This window comes from Hyaena hyaena, unplaced genomic scaffold (assembly GCF_003009895.1).
Source record: "Hyaena hyaena isolate Hyena2069 unplaced genomic scaffold, ASM300989v1 scaffold_50, whole genome shotgun sequence".
NCBI lineage: Eukaryota > Metazoa > Chordata > Mammalia > Carnivora > Hyaenidae > Hyaena > Hyaena hyaena.
This window is the reverse complement of record NW_024080682.1, coordinates 3230453-3250753: the sequence shown is the minus strand read 5'-3', so window position 1 is coordinate 3250753 and position 20301 is coordinate 3230453. Positions and strand designations below refer to the sequence as shown.

Here is a 20301-nt window from a genome sequence, read left to right as displayed (position 1 = left end):
TGGACTGTGCAAGAGGGAAATGCAATGAAAACCATTCTTCTGTCCTTGATCAGCTTACATTTGATCTGGGAGATAAAGTCATTCAAAACCAAAATGATTGGGTAATAAAACAAAGTGGCCCGTGATGAGCTGTTATGATCTGTGGCACTGACATGTCACAGCTGTTTAGAAGAAGAGGAAGTCACAGTTATTCTTCATGGACAAGGACACGGGGCCATTCCTTGGATATTTCCCAATTGTGAAACATTTTAGGAATCATGATAAAGAGGTGTTCCCTCCACTCCCATGGGAGAAGTCCATGCAATGGTCTAAAAAAGCTGGTTAGGGACACTAAGGAGCATTTTATTTATTTATTTATTTATTTATTTATTTATTTATTTATTTCTAGGAGAGAGAGAGAGAGACAGTGTGAGCAGGGGAGGGTCAGAGAGAGAGGGAGTCACAGATTCTGAAACAGGCTCCAGCCTCTGAGCTGGCAGTCAGCACAGAGCTCGACGCGGGGCCCAAACCCACAAACCGCGAGATCATGACCTAAGCGAAAGTTGGATGCTTAACCGACTAAGCCACCCAGGCGCCCCACTAAGGAGTGTTTTTAGCAGCACAAAAGGTACAGATCACCTCTTAAGCTACTGGAAACATCTCCAAACGGCCAGAACCCACACTCTCCACACAATGAGGGATGTCTGCCCCGGGGCTGCAACTGTAAACGCAGCTGCACCCTAGTACCTCCCATCGTAGGTCAGAAAAGGTTATTTTATTTTATAATTGCCTGGTTACATTATCTAAGGAACCATCATTAAATGCACTCATTCTTAATGTGGTATTCTAGCCCTGCTTTTAGACTCTATTTGATAGATTACCCTGAAATCCTCTAACCTAATATTCCCAAGGTTGATGTGGGTGCCCTTCTAAATTAGATTCTCCGTAAGGATAACACACTGCTTCCAGCACAATTGCATTAGGGAAGCTCTGATGAGGAAGAAAACAGTTTACGCTCACAGACCACCATGTGCAACTGGGTCAGGTCTGGCTTTCAACCTGAAATCCACCTCTTCCCTAATTGCCTGGGCTTACAGTGAGATCCAGGAGAAAGGACACATTTGCATAGTGCTTTGAAACCAAGAGAATGAAAGGCACCGTCCCCCTCATGACTGGCTTCCTCGCGTCTGTACCCCGCGGAGAGCACTGCGCTCTAGCCTGCACGATGCTTGAGCAATGCCTACTGAGTGGAATTTCTGAACCTCAGATGTGCCAAGGAATTTTCTTTCCTTCCCCATTTCTAAGGATTATATGATGCTATACCCAGGAAACTTTCGGAAGGGGGTAAAATGGGCAGAGTTTGGCCAGACCAAAATACAGATCTTTCCTCATATGCAAAACATACACCAAACATCTTATTTTTAGTCCCAATACTAATTAACAGATGACACAATGCCCATGTTCATGTGCAATATCCCCCTGCCCTTATTTAATGCTTGTGGCTGTGTTATAGCTCATTCTGTCAATGTGCCAGCGGCTGTAGCAAATCACTCTCCTATAGACACTTAGGGTACTTAGTTAGTTTATTATTCTTAATAATTTAAAAATTATTATAGGGGCGCCTGGGCGGCTCAGTCAGTTAAGCATCAGACTCTTGATTTGGGCTCAGGTCATAATCTCACGGTTTGCGATACAAGTCCTGAGTCAGACTCCGCACTGACAGTGTGGAGCCTGCTTGGGACTCTCTCTCTCCCTCTCTCTCTGCCCCTCCCCTGCTTGCTCTCTCTGTGTCTCTCTCAAAACAAATAACCTTAAAAATATTATAGATAACAGTGTATATAAAATTATATATATAATTATATATAATTAATTATATATAAATTTGTGTATACTACTTCTGACTTCTCTTTTTTAAAAAAAAAATTTAAAGTTTATTTATTTTTGAGATAGAGACAGAGCATCAGCAGGGGAGGAGCAGAGAGAAAGGGAGACACAGAATCCAAAGCAGGCTCTGAGCTGTCAGCACAGAGCCCGATGCAGGGGCTCGAACCCACCAACCGCGAGATCACGGCCTGAGCCTAAGTCCTACGTTTAACAGTCTGAGCCCTTCAGGAGCCTTCTTTCAAAAAAGGATGTTATTTAAATAACTTACCTCGTTCTTTACCTCTGACTGTCAGGCAGCCCCACCTTACTGCCCCATCCACTCAGGTGAAGTGACAAAAATGTGGCTTATTTACTTGAGTGCACATTAAGTGAGGGGGTCCCACAGGGCCACCAAGTGAGGGCATCCGCATTAAACTTGCAGGGTACCTTTGGCGAGCTAGTAAATCACTCACTGCACCAGCTCCATCCATTATTTGAGGATACATATGGCAATTTCCATCCCGGTGATATTAATTTCTTGGCTACTGTCAGGGACTTCAGTGCCCGTGATGAATGTTTTTACAATGAATACCAAATTAACCCAAAATGATTAGAGGCTTTTATAAGTTATTAATGGGATGTCACTTCAGTCTGGTCCTCTCCATGTCTACAACATCTCATGAAATAATTTCCTCTTGCTGGAAAGATCAATCTTTTTCCCCTCGTCGGACTTGTCAACGCGGATAAAACACTGCTTACCCCCTTAGTGACTCAGAACTGGGTGTGCAGTCACGCCCTGCGCAGACAGCTCATCCGTTTCTGCTCAGGTGCCTGGTGGCTGCCTGGCCAGGAGGGGGGCCCACCGCCCAGCTCGAGGTCCTGGGGTCACGGGGGGGGGGAGGCGGGGACAGGGAAACAGGGGGACCTCAGGCCTTCCCCGCCATCACTGAGCTATCACGGATGCATCACACTGTGTAAGTTTCAGGTGATGTCACGCACTTCTCTACTGTAAGACTATCACCTCCCTCCCGTCACATCGTTACCATTTCATAAGCCAGTCAGAGAAAGACAAAGACTGTATGACCTCACTCGCTGTGCACCCTACACAGTCGGAACTCCCAGAAACCAGGAATAGAACGGCGGTCACCAGGCGCTGGCGGTGGGGACGGGGGAGACAGGAGATGCTGGTCTCAGGGTACAAACGTCCCGTTAGAAGATGACTAAGTACCGGGGATTCAACACCCAGGTTTTTTATAGGAACATAGTCCCTCTGCCGGAGGGACCGTTTCTGGGGAAGAGCCTTTTCTAAGGAGACAGACAGGTGCAAACCTTCCAGGAGCTTAGAGGGACCGGGGCCGGGGGGCTTCCTGAACAGCACCCTTCACCGCCTACGAGCTGGAGAGGAGCCGAGGAAGAGACTGAGCCTTCGGACGCCCGCCCACACACCGTGTCGTGGCCTGCATCCTCTGCACCACCCGAGCCTCACTCACCTGCGGACACCAGCCACACATTCATTTAATGACATTCTTATTTTTTTTTCTTATTTTCTATATTTTGGTTAAGCCAAGTAATAATCCTAACAGCAGCAGCAACAACAATGAAAGCCATCATTTACTGAGTATTTACTTTATATGAGGTTCTGCACCATGTACTTCAAATAAATTACCTTAATCTGTACAGTGGGCCCCTACAAGATACACATTATTATCTCCAGTTTACAGATGAGGAAACTGAGGCTTGGAGAGATCACACCTTTGGGAAGTGCCAGAACCAAGATCTGAATGTGGCCTCTGACTCTAAAGGTTTTGTTTTTAACAGCCTTAAAAAATAGGGGCCCCTAGGTGGCTCAGTTGATTGAGTGTCTGACTTTGGCTCAAGTCATGATCACCTGGGTGGTGGGTTCGAGCCCCACGTCGGGCTCTGTGCTGACAGCTCAGAGCCTGGAGCTGCTTTGGATTCCGTGTCTCCCTAACTCTGCTCCTCCCCTGCTCATGTGTTCTCGCTCTCAAAAATAAATAAACTTTAAAAAAAATAGAAAAAACTGGGGTGCCCGGTGGCTCAGTTGGTTGAGGGTCCTACTCTTGATTTTGACTTAGGTTGTGATCTCACGGTTTGTAAGTTCGAGCCCCGTGTCGGCCTCTGTGCTGACAGTTCAGAGCCCGGAGCTGCTTCGGATTCTGTGTCTCCCTCTCTCTCTGCCCCTCCCCCACTCATGCTCACTCGCTTTCTCTCTCAAAACAAATAAATAACCATTTAAAAAATAGAACAAACTAAGTAAACATTCTTTTCCTTCTAAGGCTCTAAATGAAGACCTTCCGATTCTGAGACGGAACAGGTGGCTGTAATGCTACGATGGGGTTTGCAGATAAGGGCTTGCAGGGTTCATAGCTGGGTGGCCCTGGGTTCTCGCCGTCTCACTCCCGATCCCTGGGTGCAGGTGGGGGCCTTGCGGTGACCGCCACCCACTCGTCCCTTCTGTCCGCACTTCGCTCTCACCCCGAGAGCAGGGCCCTGCCTGTGGCCGCCAGTGAGCGTGTATACAGATGCCCACACCTGCGCGAAGCAACCCTTTAGGTCTATTTTCCATCTGCGCTTCATTCCGTTCAACGGAACATTTTGGTGTTTTAAGAACACTCTCTCCGCCTGGAATCTCATGCTGAACTACTGGCATCTTGGTGGCATGAATTTTCACAACGTGCATGGACTATTTTTAAAGATTCTTTTCCTTTATGGAAGAGACCTGCTTGCTCTGCGGTGGCCCAGGGTGAGCACGAACCCTTCCGCTCGAGTCCTTCTGGATCCTCCATGGACTCCCTGAGGAGCGGCTCGTTTGCTGTGAGTCCACAGGGAGCACGAAGCGATGCTAGTGACCCTGGGAAGTGAGACCCTCGCTCTCTTTTGCTGTTGACGTGTTAGAAAGAACCTTCAGCAAAATGGTGCTAAATAGGCAGAAAATGACAGTGGGACCGGGGGACGCAGAAGTTGATTCGTAGAGCTTGGTCCCCTTAGAAGAGACGCAGTCCCTTGGGAGTGGCAGAGGTCACGTCGCAGAGCTAAGGACACGTGCCCCTCACCACTGAGGTGCAGGACGGCCCAGGGCTCCCGCAAAGGTGCCCACGCAGGCAGCTCAGAGGACACGGGTGTGGAAGGGTCCAGTGGGGGAGGGCTGCTGGGGCCCCGGGAAGAAACCGATGCCAGTGAAAACGGGGCTGGTGAGTCCCCTCAAGGCGGCCCAGGCTTCAGGGTCTCAGCTGAGACCGGCCGGCTGCTGAACTGCTCTGACAGGAAGAACATCAAGCGGGCGGGGAATGACGGCGTGACCTCACTGCCGGGGGGGGGGGGCGGGGGGGGTGCAGCCAGCGTCACTGCCGCAAGCCTGGGGGGCCCGAGTCTTGGCTGAAACGGCGGCCAGCACGCACGCGGGGCCGTCACGCGTCTGCTGCACCTGCTGTGGACAGGACCCTGAGCACACGCGGGGGAAGGGGAGGCGGCGGGCGGGGCAGCCCGGAGCAGGTGCGGGTGCCCACGGTAGCACCCGCCGTGCCAGGTGCCTTGGCCACGAGGTGGAAAGAGCCGTGCTCTTCCTCCGCAGCTCCAGCCGCCGGTGCGGGGGCTACAGCACAGGAAGTGCTCGGTGGGGGATTTACTGAAACAGCGAGCAAATGCGTGAGTGAGTAAATGATGGTCAAAACTGTGCGTGCACAAAGGACTGGCCTTCAGGTCCTTCACCGGGAGCTGGCTGACCGCCCACAGCAACGCCTGGTCACACCTTCACCTCGAGGGCCCTCGCGGCCGGGCGAATGTTCCAGAGTCCAGGCTGCCCTGCCCCGAGACCTGCTATCTGAGCCATTTACAAAGGAGCCACTTAAGCGAGTTCCTGGACTCTCCTTGGGGAGTCATTCTGTCCACAACTTTCCCCGGAGAAGTATCCTTGGGTCTAATAAGCCACATAATCAAGGCAATTTTTCACACAGTGTAGCTGAAATCCCCCCATGTGGGTAAACACAGTTAATTTTATCTCCTTGTCTTCAGGGAGACACAGAGCAGTCCCTCACCGTGGTCCACACCACAGCCTTGTGTGCCCGGGCGGCTGTGACTCAGTCGGCTTCCCATCCTGCGGGAGAGCAGAGCCTGTGAGCGTTCCTCAGCTTTCTTCTGCCGGATTGTCCCCTGCATGCCAGGGACCGCTCCAGTGGCAGTTCCGGCAGGTTCCCCGGCCGGCTACCCTATCTGCTTGTCATTCGTCAAGTGCTGAAGCCACCTCGGTGTTGAAGAACTCCCAAGAGGGTTATTAAACTTCCCTTTCAAAGCTGTCCATTCATCAGGCCAACCAAAGAGGGGTCCGTTTTCTGTCTCTGATCATCTGAAGATGCCAGCAAAGATGCCCGCCTCGAATCCTTACTGTCGTCTAACGCCATGCAGTCATATCTGCAGGACTTTCCACAGCACACGGCTTCAGAGAAAAACGTGCAATAATTCTCCTACATTCCCTGTGCTTGCACACTAACCCGCTGAGACACGCTGAGGGAGCCTGAGCTCGGGAGGGAGCCAAAGACGCACAGGAGGCCCCTGCTTCTGACTCTTGATTTCGGCTCAGGTCTCGATCTCACGGCTTGTGAGTTCGACCCCCACATCAGGCCCTGTGCTGACAGTGCAGAGCCTGCTTGGGATTCTCTCTCCTTCTCTCTCTGCCCCTCCCCTGCTTGTGCGCTCTCTTCCTCTTCCTCAAGATAAGTAAATAAACAAACATTAAAAAGATTTCCTTGCAGAGATTACGTATAAGAAGATTCAAGGCTGCATCCAAACAGTTGTATCGTAGGATGGCGGAAACCGGACTTCACGCAAATAGACACACGCGTGAGGGGGGGGCTTCACAAGAGATCAAAGAAGGGAAACTCAGAGAAGCACTCCATGTAGGTCGAAGTTCATCTGAAGGGGATAAATGATGCGGAAAACTTTAGAAACCACGTATGTCTTCAACATGAATGGCTATGTCCACTGACCACATAAAGATGGAGGGGAAGACACTTCCTCAACCCTTTACATAATACTCTCCCTTAATCTCATTTAATCTAGTCAAATCCATTTTCCTATTTTCAGGCTCAGAAGGTGCATCCATCGAATTCTGGAGGCAACATGGTTATCCATCACGAACAACCAAGATCACGGACCAGCACCATCCCAGACACATTCAGGAAGAATGGAGCCCCCCCCCCCCGCCCCCGCCATGTCCACGTTTTCCTCTCCTCTAACAACGGGCCCATCAGGAAGTATTTGTTACCTACTATGTGATCGGAAGGTCCGACAAAAGTTACCCTAAAAGGCAAGAGCCACTAATTGGAGGCCATGTGGAGACACGAGAAAATGCCGTTAGCCCGCTCCTGGTGTGGGGTGCCATCTCTTGGGGACTTAGGGGCCCCCGAGCCACACGCGCTGCTGAAATCACTCCTTGCCAGAAGGCCCCTGGTGAACTTGAACTGCAGCTGTGTTCTCTGTTCCCGAGGGAGAACCACTCATTTTAGCCTGACTCCTTATAATTAGCGTAGGTTTCCTTCGGGGAGTGATATTTACTTCTTCAAGTAAAACGGCAACGAGGGGTTTGTTGGTGTTTTTGCAAAGCCTGCTCACGGGTTGCATATTTCCTTCGCCGAGAGAGCGTGTCCCGGGAATACCTGTCACCAGGGTGCTGGTCCCTGGGGCCAGGCTTTCCTCCATTGAGGACAGCCAAGAGAGCACACGATCCCCCGAAACACAGGTCACCAACCTCAGCCTTCGGGCCAGAATATCTGCGTTTGTAAATAAAGTTTTATCAGAACAAAACAGTGTCCATCGCCTTCTATGTCACCTACAACTCCTTTCTCTCTACAATAGCACAGTGGAAAGTTGAGACCCAGGCCTTCCTGTGTGGGCTTGCAAAGCCTAAAACATCTTCCCTTAGAGGAAGAGTGTGCTGACTCCTGCGTCCTGCACTGGACGCCCTCCGGGCTGAGTTACACTGCCTACCGCACTCAGTACCAGAACCGTGTAGTAAAAACCACGAATGGCCTAATACATATTGGGGCTGGCCTAATACATAAGTGGTCTGGAGCCCCATCTGCCTGCACGTTCCAGATACAATCCTAAAGCATGTGTGCTTGCTTGCACGCATGCGCACACGCCCCTCCTTCTTTAGGAACTGTGGGTTCAATTTTCTGTAAACTGGAAGCCCTTTTCAGAAGGCAGGGCCAGGCTGTACGACCTCCGTTCTGGGGTCTGGCCTCTCCTGGGTGCTGATGGGGAGGCGCGGGTCCATGAGCTTAGTGACAATCTCTGGGAGGCAAGGGAAGAGGCCGTGGGGCCTGCTGGGAGGAGACGCTGCCCAGTGCGTGAGTCACGAAGTCCTTGTCCTGACGACTCTGAGGAGGCTGGGCAGTGGCCTCTCAGGAAGGCTGCCCACCCTGAGCTCTTCCCCGAGTGGGGGGATGAGGCCGGCATGCGAGGCTGGGGGCAGCAGGCCGCCCAAGGACCGTGGAGGCTTGGGAGACCCTCTGTGGAGATGCCATGTCACCCGTACGGAAGATCTGACGGATGTGGGTGCGCTTGCTTCCCAGAAACACCTTTGGTCATGACGTCAGAGGGATCTGAAGTCAGCTGTCGGACACTCAGCCACGAGAGTCTTCAACACTCCGGGCTTCCGCTACCTTCTGTGAAGTCGCAGCTTCTCCTTGCGAAGAGTTAGCGTCTCTGAGGAAAGGTGACCTTCGTCTCCTTGGAACGGAGTTGGTGGGTTGGTATTCACCCGCCTCCCGACCTCCCCTCACACGCTGATTCCCATTGGCTAAACGCGCTTTTCAAATCCCAATGGCTGCGTGTCGGGCACCGGGGACCCTTTAGTCATAGCGAGGACGGTTCTGTGGCCTATATCCTCCTGCTGCCTCAAGTCATTTCAAGGCAATGGAATTAACATGCAACCGATATAATCATGCCATTGGGAAAAATAAGACTATTTCAATTCCTAAGACAATTGACAGACACAATCTCACTCCAAGCTTTTAAAAATATCATTTTCTGTGTTATTTTAGGAAAAGTGTTTTTAAAACGCGGCTTTATGTAATCGGCGTCAAGACACAGAAGGGCATGATGTGAAACCGTGAGGCAGCGCTGGCTGTGTGCCGACATTGCTCGTGGGGAGCCCGGCTCCACGATGGCCAGCAAATCCACCTTCTCCTAAAACCCTCGAAGAACAGAGCCAGACTTCCAAGAGCAAAATAAAAGAAAGTTGCAGTGGCTGCGTGGCTCTGCTGATTCCTCTTTATGGTCTTTTCGAACAAGGTTTATCTCCTTGACTTCACATAAGCCTGGAATCTATACGCAGCTCCGGTTGGGGACCACTTTAAGGGTCTCAGATCCGAGAAGCAGAGCACCCGCTGTTCCAGTTTCAAGACAGTTCTCCAACCAAAAAAGGACTGCCCATCTCACACATGCTAACATTTACACACTTGCCCAAAATTTCACTCATGCAAGCACAGACCCTGAGCGTAGGGAGACAGTTTCCGTCTGCAATGTGTAAACTTCATCAAACTCAAACCTGGTCACGGAACTCGATTGGCTTACCAGCTGTTGGCCTTTAGGGCCCCACCCTGCGTACTGAAGTTTCGCATTGCTCACTTCCGGTGGGTCCAGACTTTGAGGATCCCTGAAAGAAAATAAAGAAAGAAATAACCAATCGATCAACCAACATGGCGGGAGACAAGAATGTTCTGTGTTTATCCAACGGCTCTAATTTACTCCCTTCAGCCATTGTATGAATTTCAGAAGTTCGTGTAATTACATAATACGTCTCAGCCTTCCATTAGACTTCTTCAGAATGAAGCTGAGACTGGCCCATCACTGTTTAACCCAAACAGTAAATATTTATCAAGAGACAACATGCAGAGGTCTGTAGATCAATTATTAACATGTCCACACCAGTCAATATTAAAAATGGAAATGCAGAGCTATGCAGTTACAAGCCCCATGACTTCTGTCTTCATCTTGGGCTTTCCTAGCAGATCACTTTTTTCCTAAGCACATAGCCGGGTCATTCTGACCTTCCAAATCTAGTGGCCTCAGGACAGATTTCACCATTTGGTTTATGCGAGGAGGGAGGGAGAGAGAAGGAAGGAAAGGGAGAGGGGAAGATTGAGGGAAAGATTGGTTTTCCTTGCAGACATCACTTAGATTCTTTATTTATTGATATGCAAAATACTATGCTAACAAAATCCTGCTTAGGTACTTAAATAAATGTCATAGTGAATAAGTCATAATGAAAATGAAAAGCCCTAATGCTTTTATAGGTATTAAATAATTCAGTATATTTCATAGCTACTAGTATCTACAACATGTGGGAAAGACCCATTTTCATTCCTTTTCCCAGATGACATTATATCTTTGTTCTGCTGCAGAGGCCACACTCTGGCAGGTTTATACCCTATCACTTGCCTATGAGGTGCCTCATGTGGAAGACATAGCTATGAATGTGCTCATTCATCTACTGAGAGGCTGTGGCTGAATGGTCTCTGAAAAAGGAAGAAGGTGAATTTTAGGAGAACAAAGGAGATGAGGCAAGAAAGGAAAGGAGGTAAAGTGCGTAGGTACTGATTCTGGGCTTGAATCAGCAGAAACTTCTAAAGTGATTGCTTAATAATACTCCCAGGACAAAACAGAATATACTTAAGAGTAAAAAGCACTGGGGAAGGTGAGAGAGTCTGCAATACCCCAAGGTAGTTTTAGATGGGGTCCTTGGGTCTAAAGAGACCTGGGAAGCCTGAAGATGGGGTGATTACCTGCTAAGTAGGGGGCGGCCCTGATAACAGAACTCAGCTGGGCAGGCTAATGACAGACAGAAGAATAAGGGAGGGATCTTAACTTTCCCGGTTCCAAATGAATTTCAACGAACACCACCATTTGTAGGTCTTTAATGTTTCAAAGTATTTTCATAACATGGGTGATTTCCTCTTTAACCTTATATAGGGAAAGGCTTTCTAAGGAGGATTCAAAATCCAGAAGCAATAAACGAGTGATAAATTTGACTACAGAAACATTTTTAAGGTTTTTTTTTTGCATAACAAAAACATCACCAACAAAGGGCAACTGACAAATTGGGAGAAATTATTCATAACACATACCATGGACAAATAGCTAATATCCATAATATATTAAAAAAGCTCTAAAATATTAAGTCTACAAAAGACCAAAAAAAAAAAAAAAAAAAACAAAACAGGAGAAAAAGACATGAGCAGACAATTCACAAAAAGGATATAAAAGGTCCTCAGATATATTAAAAGGTACCAAACACATGCAAAATTATAGAAATAGAATCACCAAATTGTCCTTTTTCACCTATGAAACTGCTCTCCAATGCCCTCTCCCAAAAGAAAGAAAAGTAGGGCACACTGTATTGGTGAGGCTGTGAGGAAAAAGGTGTCCTCATACTTTGTTGGTAGGCATGAAAACCAGTGCAATCATTTTAGAGGGAAACTTGGCAATGCCTAATAAAATGCACACTTAACCCTTGAACTAGATCACTTCTGGGAAGGTATACCTTTAACAATACAAAAATACATATGCAGAGGGTTATATTCACTGCAGCTTTGTAATGACAAGACATTGGAAACAGTATGTGGCTGAAGAAACTATGGTATATCCATACAACGGAATATGGTACAGCTGTAGGAAAGAATGAAAATCTCTATAAACTGATTGGAGTGATTTTCATGATGGAGCGTGCAAAGCCCAACAGACCATCTATAGTATGTGACCCATCCTATAAGAAAGAGATATAAGAAAATATACATACATACATCCTCATTTGTGAAAAAAAAAAACAACAAAACAAAACAACAAATAGAGGAAGCATAAAAAAGAAGCCAGAGGTTGGTTACGTACAGGGGGTGGGTGGGAAGAAGGAGGGATTGGATATGAGATGTCTGCATGAGGAAGGAGAAGCACTTCTCTTGGGTATATTTATTGATATAACGTCCAGTTTTCGACCATAGTGAGGCTTCACCTACTTTTTGCTCACTCCAAAAACAAAACTAACTGTTAAAAATGATCAGGATGTGGGGGAAATCCAAAAAAGAATAGCAACACCACAACAGAGTAAAACCCTACTTCAGACGAATCATAAAACTACACAGAAGGGATGGGGAAGGAAAGACCCAACATAAGCAATTTCAGGAAACAGTATCTTGACTGGATACTGTAAAGACAAAAAGATCACTAGGAACTATGGGTTAGCAATTCTGAAACTACTTAATATGTGTGCTGGAATTAAACTATTCTGCACATATATACATACACTGGAGATAATGAAAGCCAGTTTTCTTACTGTTGGAAACACAAGCTATAAGGAAAAGGGGAAGGCTAAAATGAACTGTGTGATGTTGGCCTGGACTCAGAGGTATTGGTAGAAACTCATGGTTTCTAATACATACACACAGAGACCCAAAATGTAGATATATGTGTATTCATAGGTTTGTGTGCATATATATATGTCCTCACTCTGTCCATGGAGAGGCTTAGAACCCATGGCGCCCAGTAACAATGAGCACACCCAGTGCCCACATCTTGGTGTCTAAATACCATTATCCAATAAAAGTAAACAAGGCTCCTAGGAGAAGTAATTGTATGCAGGTTCATAGAGAGAAACACAGGATGAATCTGGAATATCTTAGGGAGCCAGAAAATAAGGAAAGACTCAAGAAAGATAGAAAGAAAGGAAGACTTGTTCAAAGAATGCAGAAGCCAACCTAAAGGAGTTTCTCATGGCCAAAGCTGGAAAAATCTGAGCAACAAAATAATTAATAATAGTATCAGGTTTGCCCATGGAATAAAGTCAATATCCATAAGTCCATACTAATATAAATAAGTAATCAAATACATAAGCCAGCTTTCTGGTAGGAGGATTCCAATTAATAACTGTGAAAAAGAAAGGAAAGAGCATCGCCATTAGATTGACATTAATGAATGTTGCAGACAAGATCTATTAATGGGAGCTAAAATTAGTGAATGAGAAACAGGATTTGCATAACCTCAAAGTATCCCCCCCAAGATATTTATCAGCCATAAAGGAGAAGACAGCAATTTTGCAGTAGAGAAACCTGGTAGACAGCAAGTGAACCAAGAGATTGAGGTCAATGTCCCTGGAAATAAGACACATCGCCAACATCATCACGAACATCACGTGCTGGGAAGGAGAAAGCATCCTATAGACAGTATCTTAACCAAAAATGCATAAACTCTTTAATTATGAGAACACAGAAGATAAGCCCAAACTGAGGCTCACGTTACAAAGCAGCTGACCAATAATCTTTGAAAGTGTCAAGATCATGAACAATGGAGAAAGACCAAGGAAATGTTATAGACTGGAGGGGATTAAAAGGAAATAATGTCTAAAGGAACATGGGATCCTGAGACAGAAAGGAGACATTGGTAGAAAAATTGGTAACATTCAAACAAGTTAAATTAATAACACTGCGCCAATATTAATTTCCTGTCCTTGATAATTACACCGTGGATATAAAATACACTAATAGTATTTCGGGAGCATAAGAGAGGTAGGGGTAGGGACATAAGAAAATTATTTGTACTGTTTTTGCAACTTTTCTTTGTCTAAAATTACTTTAAAATAGAAAGATAAAAACATTCAAAAAATTGAATAGCTTATATCTCATTGGTTATAAAAAATATTATAGCAAAGGGGTCTCTGGGTGGCTCAGTTGGTTACGCATCCGACTTTGGTTCAGGTCATGATCTTGCAGTCTGTGGGTTCAAGCCCCATGTAGGGCTCTGTGCTGACAGCTCAGAGCCTGGAGCTGCCTCAGATTCTGTGTCTCCCTCTCTCTCTGAACTCCCCTGCTTGCGCTCAGACACATTCTCTCTGTCTCTCTCTCTCAAAAATAAATATTTAAAAAATATTATAGAAATGAATTAAAGTTAGATAATTTCCCTCCCAGGATACTGCAATCTTGATATTGAATTGAAGAAAAAGTCTTTGATATCTAGCAAGGCTTAGGCACTCAGTTTATGCATCTGAGTAGACCAACAGAGGAGTAAGGATGGATAGGTTATGGGCGTGGCTCCAAGTAAAAGACTTTTGCAAGTTTAAAGACAAACTTAACAAAGTCATTTGGCCTGGGTTTATATAGGATTTTCCAAGCAGAGAGTAGGAATAAAGAAATGTTCAAATCCACAGTCGTACGGAATAGGGAAATTCACTTTGTTGGGTAATGAATTCCAGTGTCTGGGATAATCGGGAGCAGCAGATTAACCTTGCTTATCACCTAACAAGTGTAAATCCCTATAAATGTTAACTGGATATGGTATGTCTAGAGAGAGAGTGCTCTAGAAGATTTCATGAGCACCCAGCCAACACCACCACGACCACACATGCATCTCCCCTTTGTCACCTTCACTCCTTCTCCAGGGCTCACACACACGCACCCTCTTACCCTCATGGGCAACACATCAGACAAGCTTCTACAGCCTGAAGACAGCAAAGGCTAGTGGGAGAAGCCCACGCCCCGGCAGGGTCAGGAGACTGGGTACAACTCTGAGACCAGCCTCAATGAGGAAGGGGGATAAGAGTGACCCTCTCCCCTAAAGAAGGGCCAGGGAATCCAAGAGAGACAATGACCATGTATAAACTGTAACACACTCTAAAGACAGAATTGTCTTTGTTTTTCCCAGCTGGTGCATCTCCGTAAGTTAAACGCCTGCATGATGTCCTAGAGCTGCTTTAGTCCGTCTTTAGGAAACACCACGGTGCACGCACCTGACACAGGGCAGGAAGCTGAGATGTGGTGGCAGGAGCTTTAAGAGGCTGTAAATTTCATTCTGAATTCTGCCGCTAACTAGCAGTAGGGTGTGGGGTCATAGGGAAACTTAACCTAAGTTTGTTTCCTCGTGTATAAGATGGGAATAAAAATGCTTGCTTTACAGGGTTGGAACTAATGATCTACTGAATATGAAAATAGGTAGTACAGAGCTTACTGAGTGGATATTCAATAAATGCCAGTTTCTTATTGGTAAAATGGTAAATAATGAAGTTGATCATGCAATCACTATGTATATGTAAATTTAACTAACGGTCCAATAATGTATCAGATATGAAAACAAATTTACAGAACTCAGCAATAAAACAAAACACCTTGATTCCTGTATTGTATCGGGGTGGGTTTAGGGACCTCAACCCTGAACTCTGCTCTCACTTGTTTCTATGAAATCAACCTATATTTTGCGTTGGAATATGATGGTTTTGGATTTGTTTGCCTTCAAGTTAAAATGGATTTCAGGGTGGTCTCCTCAACTTCCCCTCCCATGTGGGGGTCCTTTCTTCAATGTGTCCCTTAGTGGTTGTCCATCCTCTTCAAACTTCCCAGGGAATGGCTTTCCTTGCACAATTCTTTCCCAGCATACCCAGCCCCTGTATGCTCAATCCACCCGTCATACAAATGCCTAAGCCACAGGGAATTAGCAGAGAAAGCACGAAGCCAGAGTAATACATGTCAGCTGGGTACTAACACTTGCCACCACATCTACTCAGTTGTGATTAGTCACCTTCTTCTCAACCATGAGTCCAATCCTTCCTGCTTCCCTAACCTCTAGTACCCAGAAATATGACTTTATTTGCAAACAGGTTCTTTGCAGATGTAACCGAGTTAAACTAAGGTCATTCTCAATTATGGTGGGCCCCAATCCAACCCCAATCTCCTTTAGAAGAAGTGGAGAAGGCACATTGGGTAAAGTCCAGGTAACAGCGGAGGCACAGACCGGAAAGATGGCATCCGCCAGAAGTTGGAACAGGAGAGGAAGGTCCTTTGCTACAGGTTTTCAGGTAACATGGCCCTGGAGACACTTTAATTTGGACTTCTGGCCTCCAGAATCATGAGGAAATGAATTTCTATTGTTCTACGTCACTCGGCCTGTGATAGATTGTTACCGCAACCCCAGGAAATTAATATTCCCTTCACTCCTTAGATAAACTGAGGCCCAAAGTGGAGAAGCGATTTGTTCAGGGACACCAAGCGGATTCGGTTTTGTCTAAAGATAAATATCCTGCTTTGGTCAAAGGAGAAAAAAAATCTCCAACTGACTTACGGAACAAAGCAGAAAGACTTTCAGAGAGCAGAGCAAAAGCTGGTTAGATTCAGTGATCCCTTTAAACAAAGCTCATTGCCATCAAATGATTACCCCTCATGGACTGGATTATTCTGCAATTCTTAGGGGTGTGTGTGTGTGTGTGTGTGTGTGTGTGTGATGAGGGGATGCATCAAGGTATGTTTTTATTTATTTTGTGGTTGGTTAGTGCCCTCCCACAACTCTTCTGTCTTTTTGAAACTTTATTCATTTATTTTAAAGAACCCATGGCAGGCTCTGTGATAAATCACCTCCAGGAGATGGACTGGTAAGAAAAAAATGATTAAGGAAGAATAAAATTATCTGGACTTACCATATCTCAAAATGATCATGCAATCCATTCTGATTTTTCTTATTTGAGCAATAAACAAAACAGGGCATCAATCATGTTGCATTTTGAGGAGTAAATTAGTGCAGCAAAGTCTATTCATTTATCTTTCTAAGTTAGTTTAAGGGACTGAAAAACTTCCCAACAAAAAGAGCGTTTGGGAAAGTCAAGCAAAGAAGTGCTTTTTCTGGCTCCTAGCCTTTTGTGGCTAAAGCAAAAACTAGCATAGCAATTGCAAATGGCATGTGTTTCCTGAGTATTCCTAGGGGTGTGGCATGGTGGATAATATAAAAATATAAGATACATTCCCAGTCAAGAATAGTGTCTGTCCTATTGTGGATGCTCATGAATATTAGCTAAATAACAAATAAATGGATGAGTGAGTGGTAAGCCAATGGGAGCCAGTCTAATTGTCAATTGCTGATTGGTTAGGTTCAATGATACCTTTAAACTAATAGAGAACTTAAAGATTCATGTTATCAGGTCTTATTTTTTTTTTTAATTTTTAAATGTTTTATTTATTTCTGAGAGACAGAGAGAGACAGCGTGAGCAGGGGAGGGTCAGAGAGGGAGATACAGAATCTGAAGCAGCCTCCAGGCTCTGAGCTGTCAGCACAGAGCCCGATGTGGGGCTCGAATCCATGAACCATGAGATCATGACCAGCCGAAGTTGGATGCCTAACTGACTGAGCCACCCAGGAGCCTCCATGTTATCAGTTCTTAAATTACATGGTTAAATTCTTGGGGGCAGGAATCTCAGAGGCATAAATCCTTCCCGAATGACCAACATTTGAGAACACATCCTACCATTAATTTTGAGTCTCTGCGTGTCTATGGCATACCAGAAGGTCTTTCCCCAGGAGATTTGATACAGGGTTTTTGCTGCAGGGTTGCTGAAATGTTTGTGATGTATCCCCCATCTGAATCACTGGGACACTCTAACACGTGATCGCAAGTAAGATACCAAATAAAGCCACATGAAAAGTATTTTAGGTAAAAGGGAGCCTGTTTGTTGCTGTATCTTCAGTGTCTAACAGGTGCGCAGAAACTTCTGTTAAAGACGGAAACGAGAGAGGAGTGGGGGGTGGGGTCTGGAGCTTTAGCTAAATGACGAAACGTTATTTTGTGGGTGATGAAATGTTCAAAAATTGAATGAAGGGGTGATCGCACAAGTCTGAAAATACACTAAAAACCCACTGACTTGTACAATTTAAGTGGACGAATTGCATAGTGTGTGGATTATATCTCCATAAAACCAGGGAAGGGAAGAGAAGGAGGAGAGGAAGAGGAAGAAGGGGAAACAAGGGAAAAGAAGGAAGAGAGGGAGGGAAAGGAGAAGAGCGAGCTCTGGCCATGGCTGCAGGCTGCCAAGGCGTTAAGCCTCATCTGTTGGCTTCAGGTTCAAGGTTATTTCTGTTCTGCCACACCGCCTCCTAATGACTCAGTGCCAAGCCTTCATGCTCTTGGTGCTTCCTTGGGATGTGTCCCCGACTTGGAATCCCTGCCCTGCCTATGTGCACAGGGTGAATAGTCCCACTGGAGGAAGCAGCAGGTGGCGACCCTGGGCAGGGCTTGGGGGGGCCGCCCATGCAGCCCTAGTGGACGCAACTGGAGAAAAGTCTGCTGGATTATAAAGTCTTAGAATAAGCTGCTGTTCATAAACGATATACACAGCATTTCTTTGGATTTCTGACATTCAACGAGTCAAACATTAGGGAGACTGACAGACTGGCAAATTTCAATAGCATGAAACACCCAGAGCGAGAAGATACTGTTTCATCATAAACCCGCAAATGTGCAGATTCCCAAACATTCTGGCTGCCACCAGCAAGCATCATGCGGGACATGCGGGACACATTTCCAGTGTCCTCTTCCTATACCTAAAACATTTGTTTCTAACGTGACTTAAAGGGATTCATAAACAGCACACATTTTTCTATTTAATCACGTCTCCCAAGAGGAGCCAGGAAGAGCCCAGTGGAGATACTCACTAGGAATGGTGGGCAGTTTGGAGGTTCGCCGTTAAAGATCAAGATTAAGAAGCTGCACCACTTACACACGGGCCATACAGGACAGAGAGCTGCGTGTCTCACATAGTAAGACAGAACTTTGAACATTCCTTAAATTGTAGCTTGCAGACAGCTGAGATGAGGAAGATTGCCTTCCCCATTTGCACAATGAGAACAGGGCACCTTTAGACAATCCTCCGTGGATACGATCCTCAAGAAAGTGCACATCTGAATGTCAGGACCAAGCGTGTGTGGTGCAGTTGAGAAAGACATATCTGATATACCTATTATATTCAGAGTATAAACTGCAGAGAGAAAACTCAGCAACATCTTTTGGCCTGCGGTATAAGTGGGGTTTTCCAAACATGGCCATGGGATTATTTCTGGTCCCAAATGCTTTTTCAGAACCCTGATGCTCCCCATCCAAAGATGGAGTTTATTTCCTCGAAACTGACTGAGGCTGTCTGATCGCATTGGTGAGTAGAATGAGGCAGAACGCCTCTGTGAGACTCCCGGGGTTGAGTCCCAAAGGCAGTCATATGCTCCCTTCTTTGGGGAGCGTGCCTGTGGAACGCAGCCGCCATGCTGCCACGGGGCCCAAGCCACATGGAGGGACCACGTGGAGGAATTTCAGCCAACAGACCCAGTTGAAAAACGAAAGCAAACCCTCCCAAAAGCACAAACTTCACAATAACAAATCTGACCAAAGAACAATGTGGAGAAGCCAGATAGTCGTACATCTCCAACAGCTCAGGGAAGGCATGGAGAGCAATAAATTAGAAAGCACAGCAGTACCAAACAGTACAGAGGAAGCATGTCTTTGGAGATAAACCAATTCAGATTCTACAGCCACGTAGCCAAGCGGGCTACGGGCGAAGGCACTGAGGTCCAGCCCCCCTCTCTCCCCAGCATCGCCCTGCTTGGTATCACTGCCAGCTCACGGGCTCCAAGCCTGCAGAGAAAGTCCTTTCTCCTCGTAGGACTCCACTGCCGATTCTGAGGGCTCCGTCTCCCCTTATGCTGATGGAGGTTTGCCCCTCCACCCGCTCTGTCGTGCCTTTCCACTCCAAAGGCACAACAGAGAACTTCCATACTGATTTTATCCAATCTGGGGGCTTATTTTCAGAAGCAGACCTGCAACTGCCTTGTTATCCAAAGTCCTGTTTTGCGGTCGATGCTCTGGGCAAGGGGTCCCGACTGTCCAGCTGGGGCCAGGCTGGCGGGCGGGCACAGACGAGGCAGGAGGGAGCCTTCTGGGCGAATCCTTGACAGAGAGGCCCTCTGCCACCTCCCACCGCTCATGGTGGCCTCTTCCCCGGGGCCACCCATCTGTGCATCGCGAAGGCTGAGCCAGAGGCTGTTCGAGTTCTGTGAGGAGCAGTTTGGAGGGAGACTCGGTCCCCAGGGAGCGGAGCCCAGCAGCCTGGCTGGGACCCGTGCTGCCTCCGATGGCTTCCTGATTGCGGGAGGGCACGGGACTCCTACTCACACAGACACACTCCTAATACGCGACCACACGTCTGGGCTGGTCTTCGAAATCGTCCTGCCTTTTCTCTGTTTTCTGCATCTTGTCTCTCCTTCCCTCTAACCCCCCATCTGTCTTTCTTGCATTTTCTGGAAAACGTCCTCACCTTTGTTTTTTAGCCCTTCTGTCCAGTTTTCATTTGTCATATTTTTAATTCCCAGGAGCCTTTTGCTCTGAAATTTACAGAATGTTACTCCACGTTGTCTCAGGAGAGCAACTTATCATCTCTGGGGATGCTGGTAAGACGCTCTGTCCCCACGTCTCCTTCTTGCACGAAGAATTTCACATCCGCTCCTGACCAAATCCTCCGCTGGTCCCTGGATCAGGGACTGATGAGCTGATGGGCGGTTCTGAAGAGCAGGAGAAGCATTTCCCGGCCCAGAAATGAGACTGGGCTCGGGTGAGATTGCTTCCAGTTTGGATATGTGGCACCTGATGGG

At 46.7% G+C, this 20301-nt stretch overlaps 1 protein-coding gene across 2 annotated transcripts in view; it reads right to left on the bottom strand.

The window, feature by feature from the left end:
* DPP6 (dipeptidyl peptidase like 6) overlaps positions 1-20301 on the bottom strand; it is an 831643-nt gene that overhangs the window by 149457 nt on the left and 661885 nt on the right. For both annotated transcript variants that reach the window (XM_039230760.1, XM_039230759.1), the window contains exon 7: positions 9436-9517. In XM_039230760.1, coding sequence (XP_039086691.1) covers positions 9436-9517 — 82 coding nt within the window. The remainder of the gene's footprint in view (positions 1-9435; positions 9518-20301) is intronic.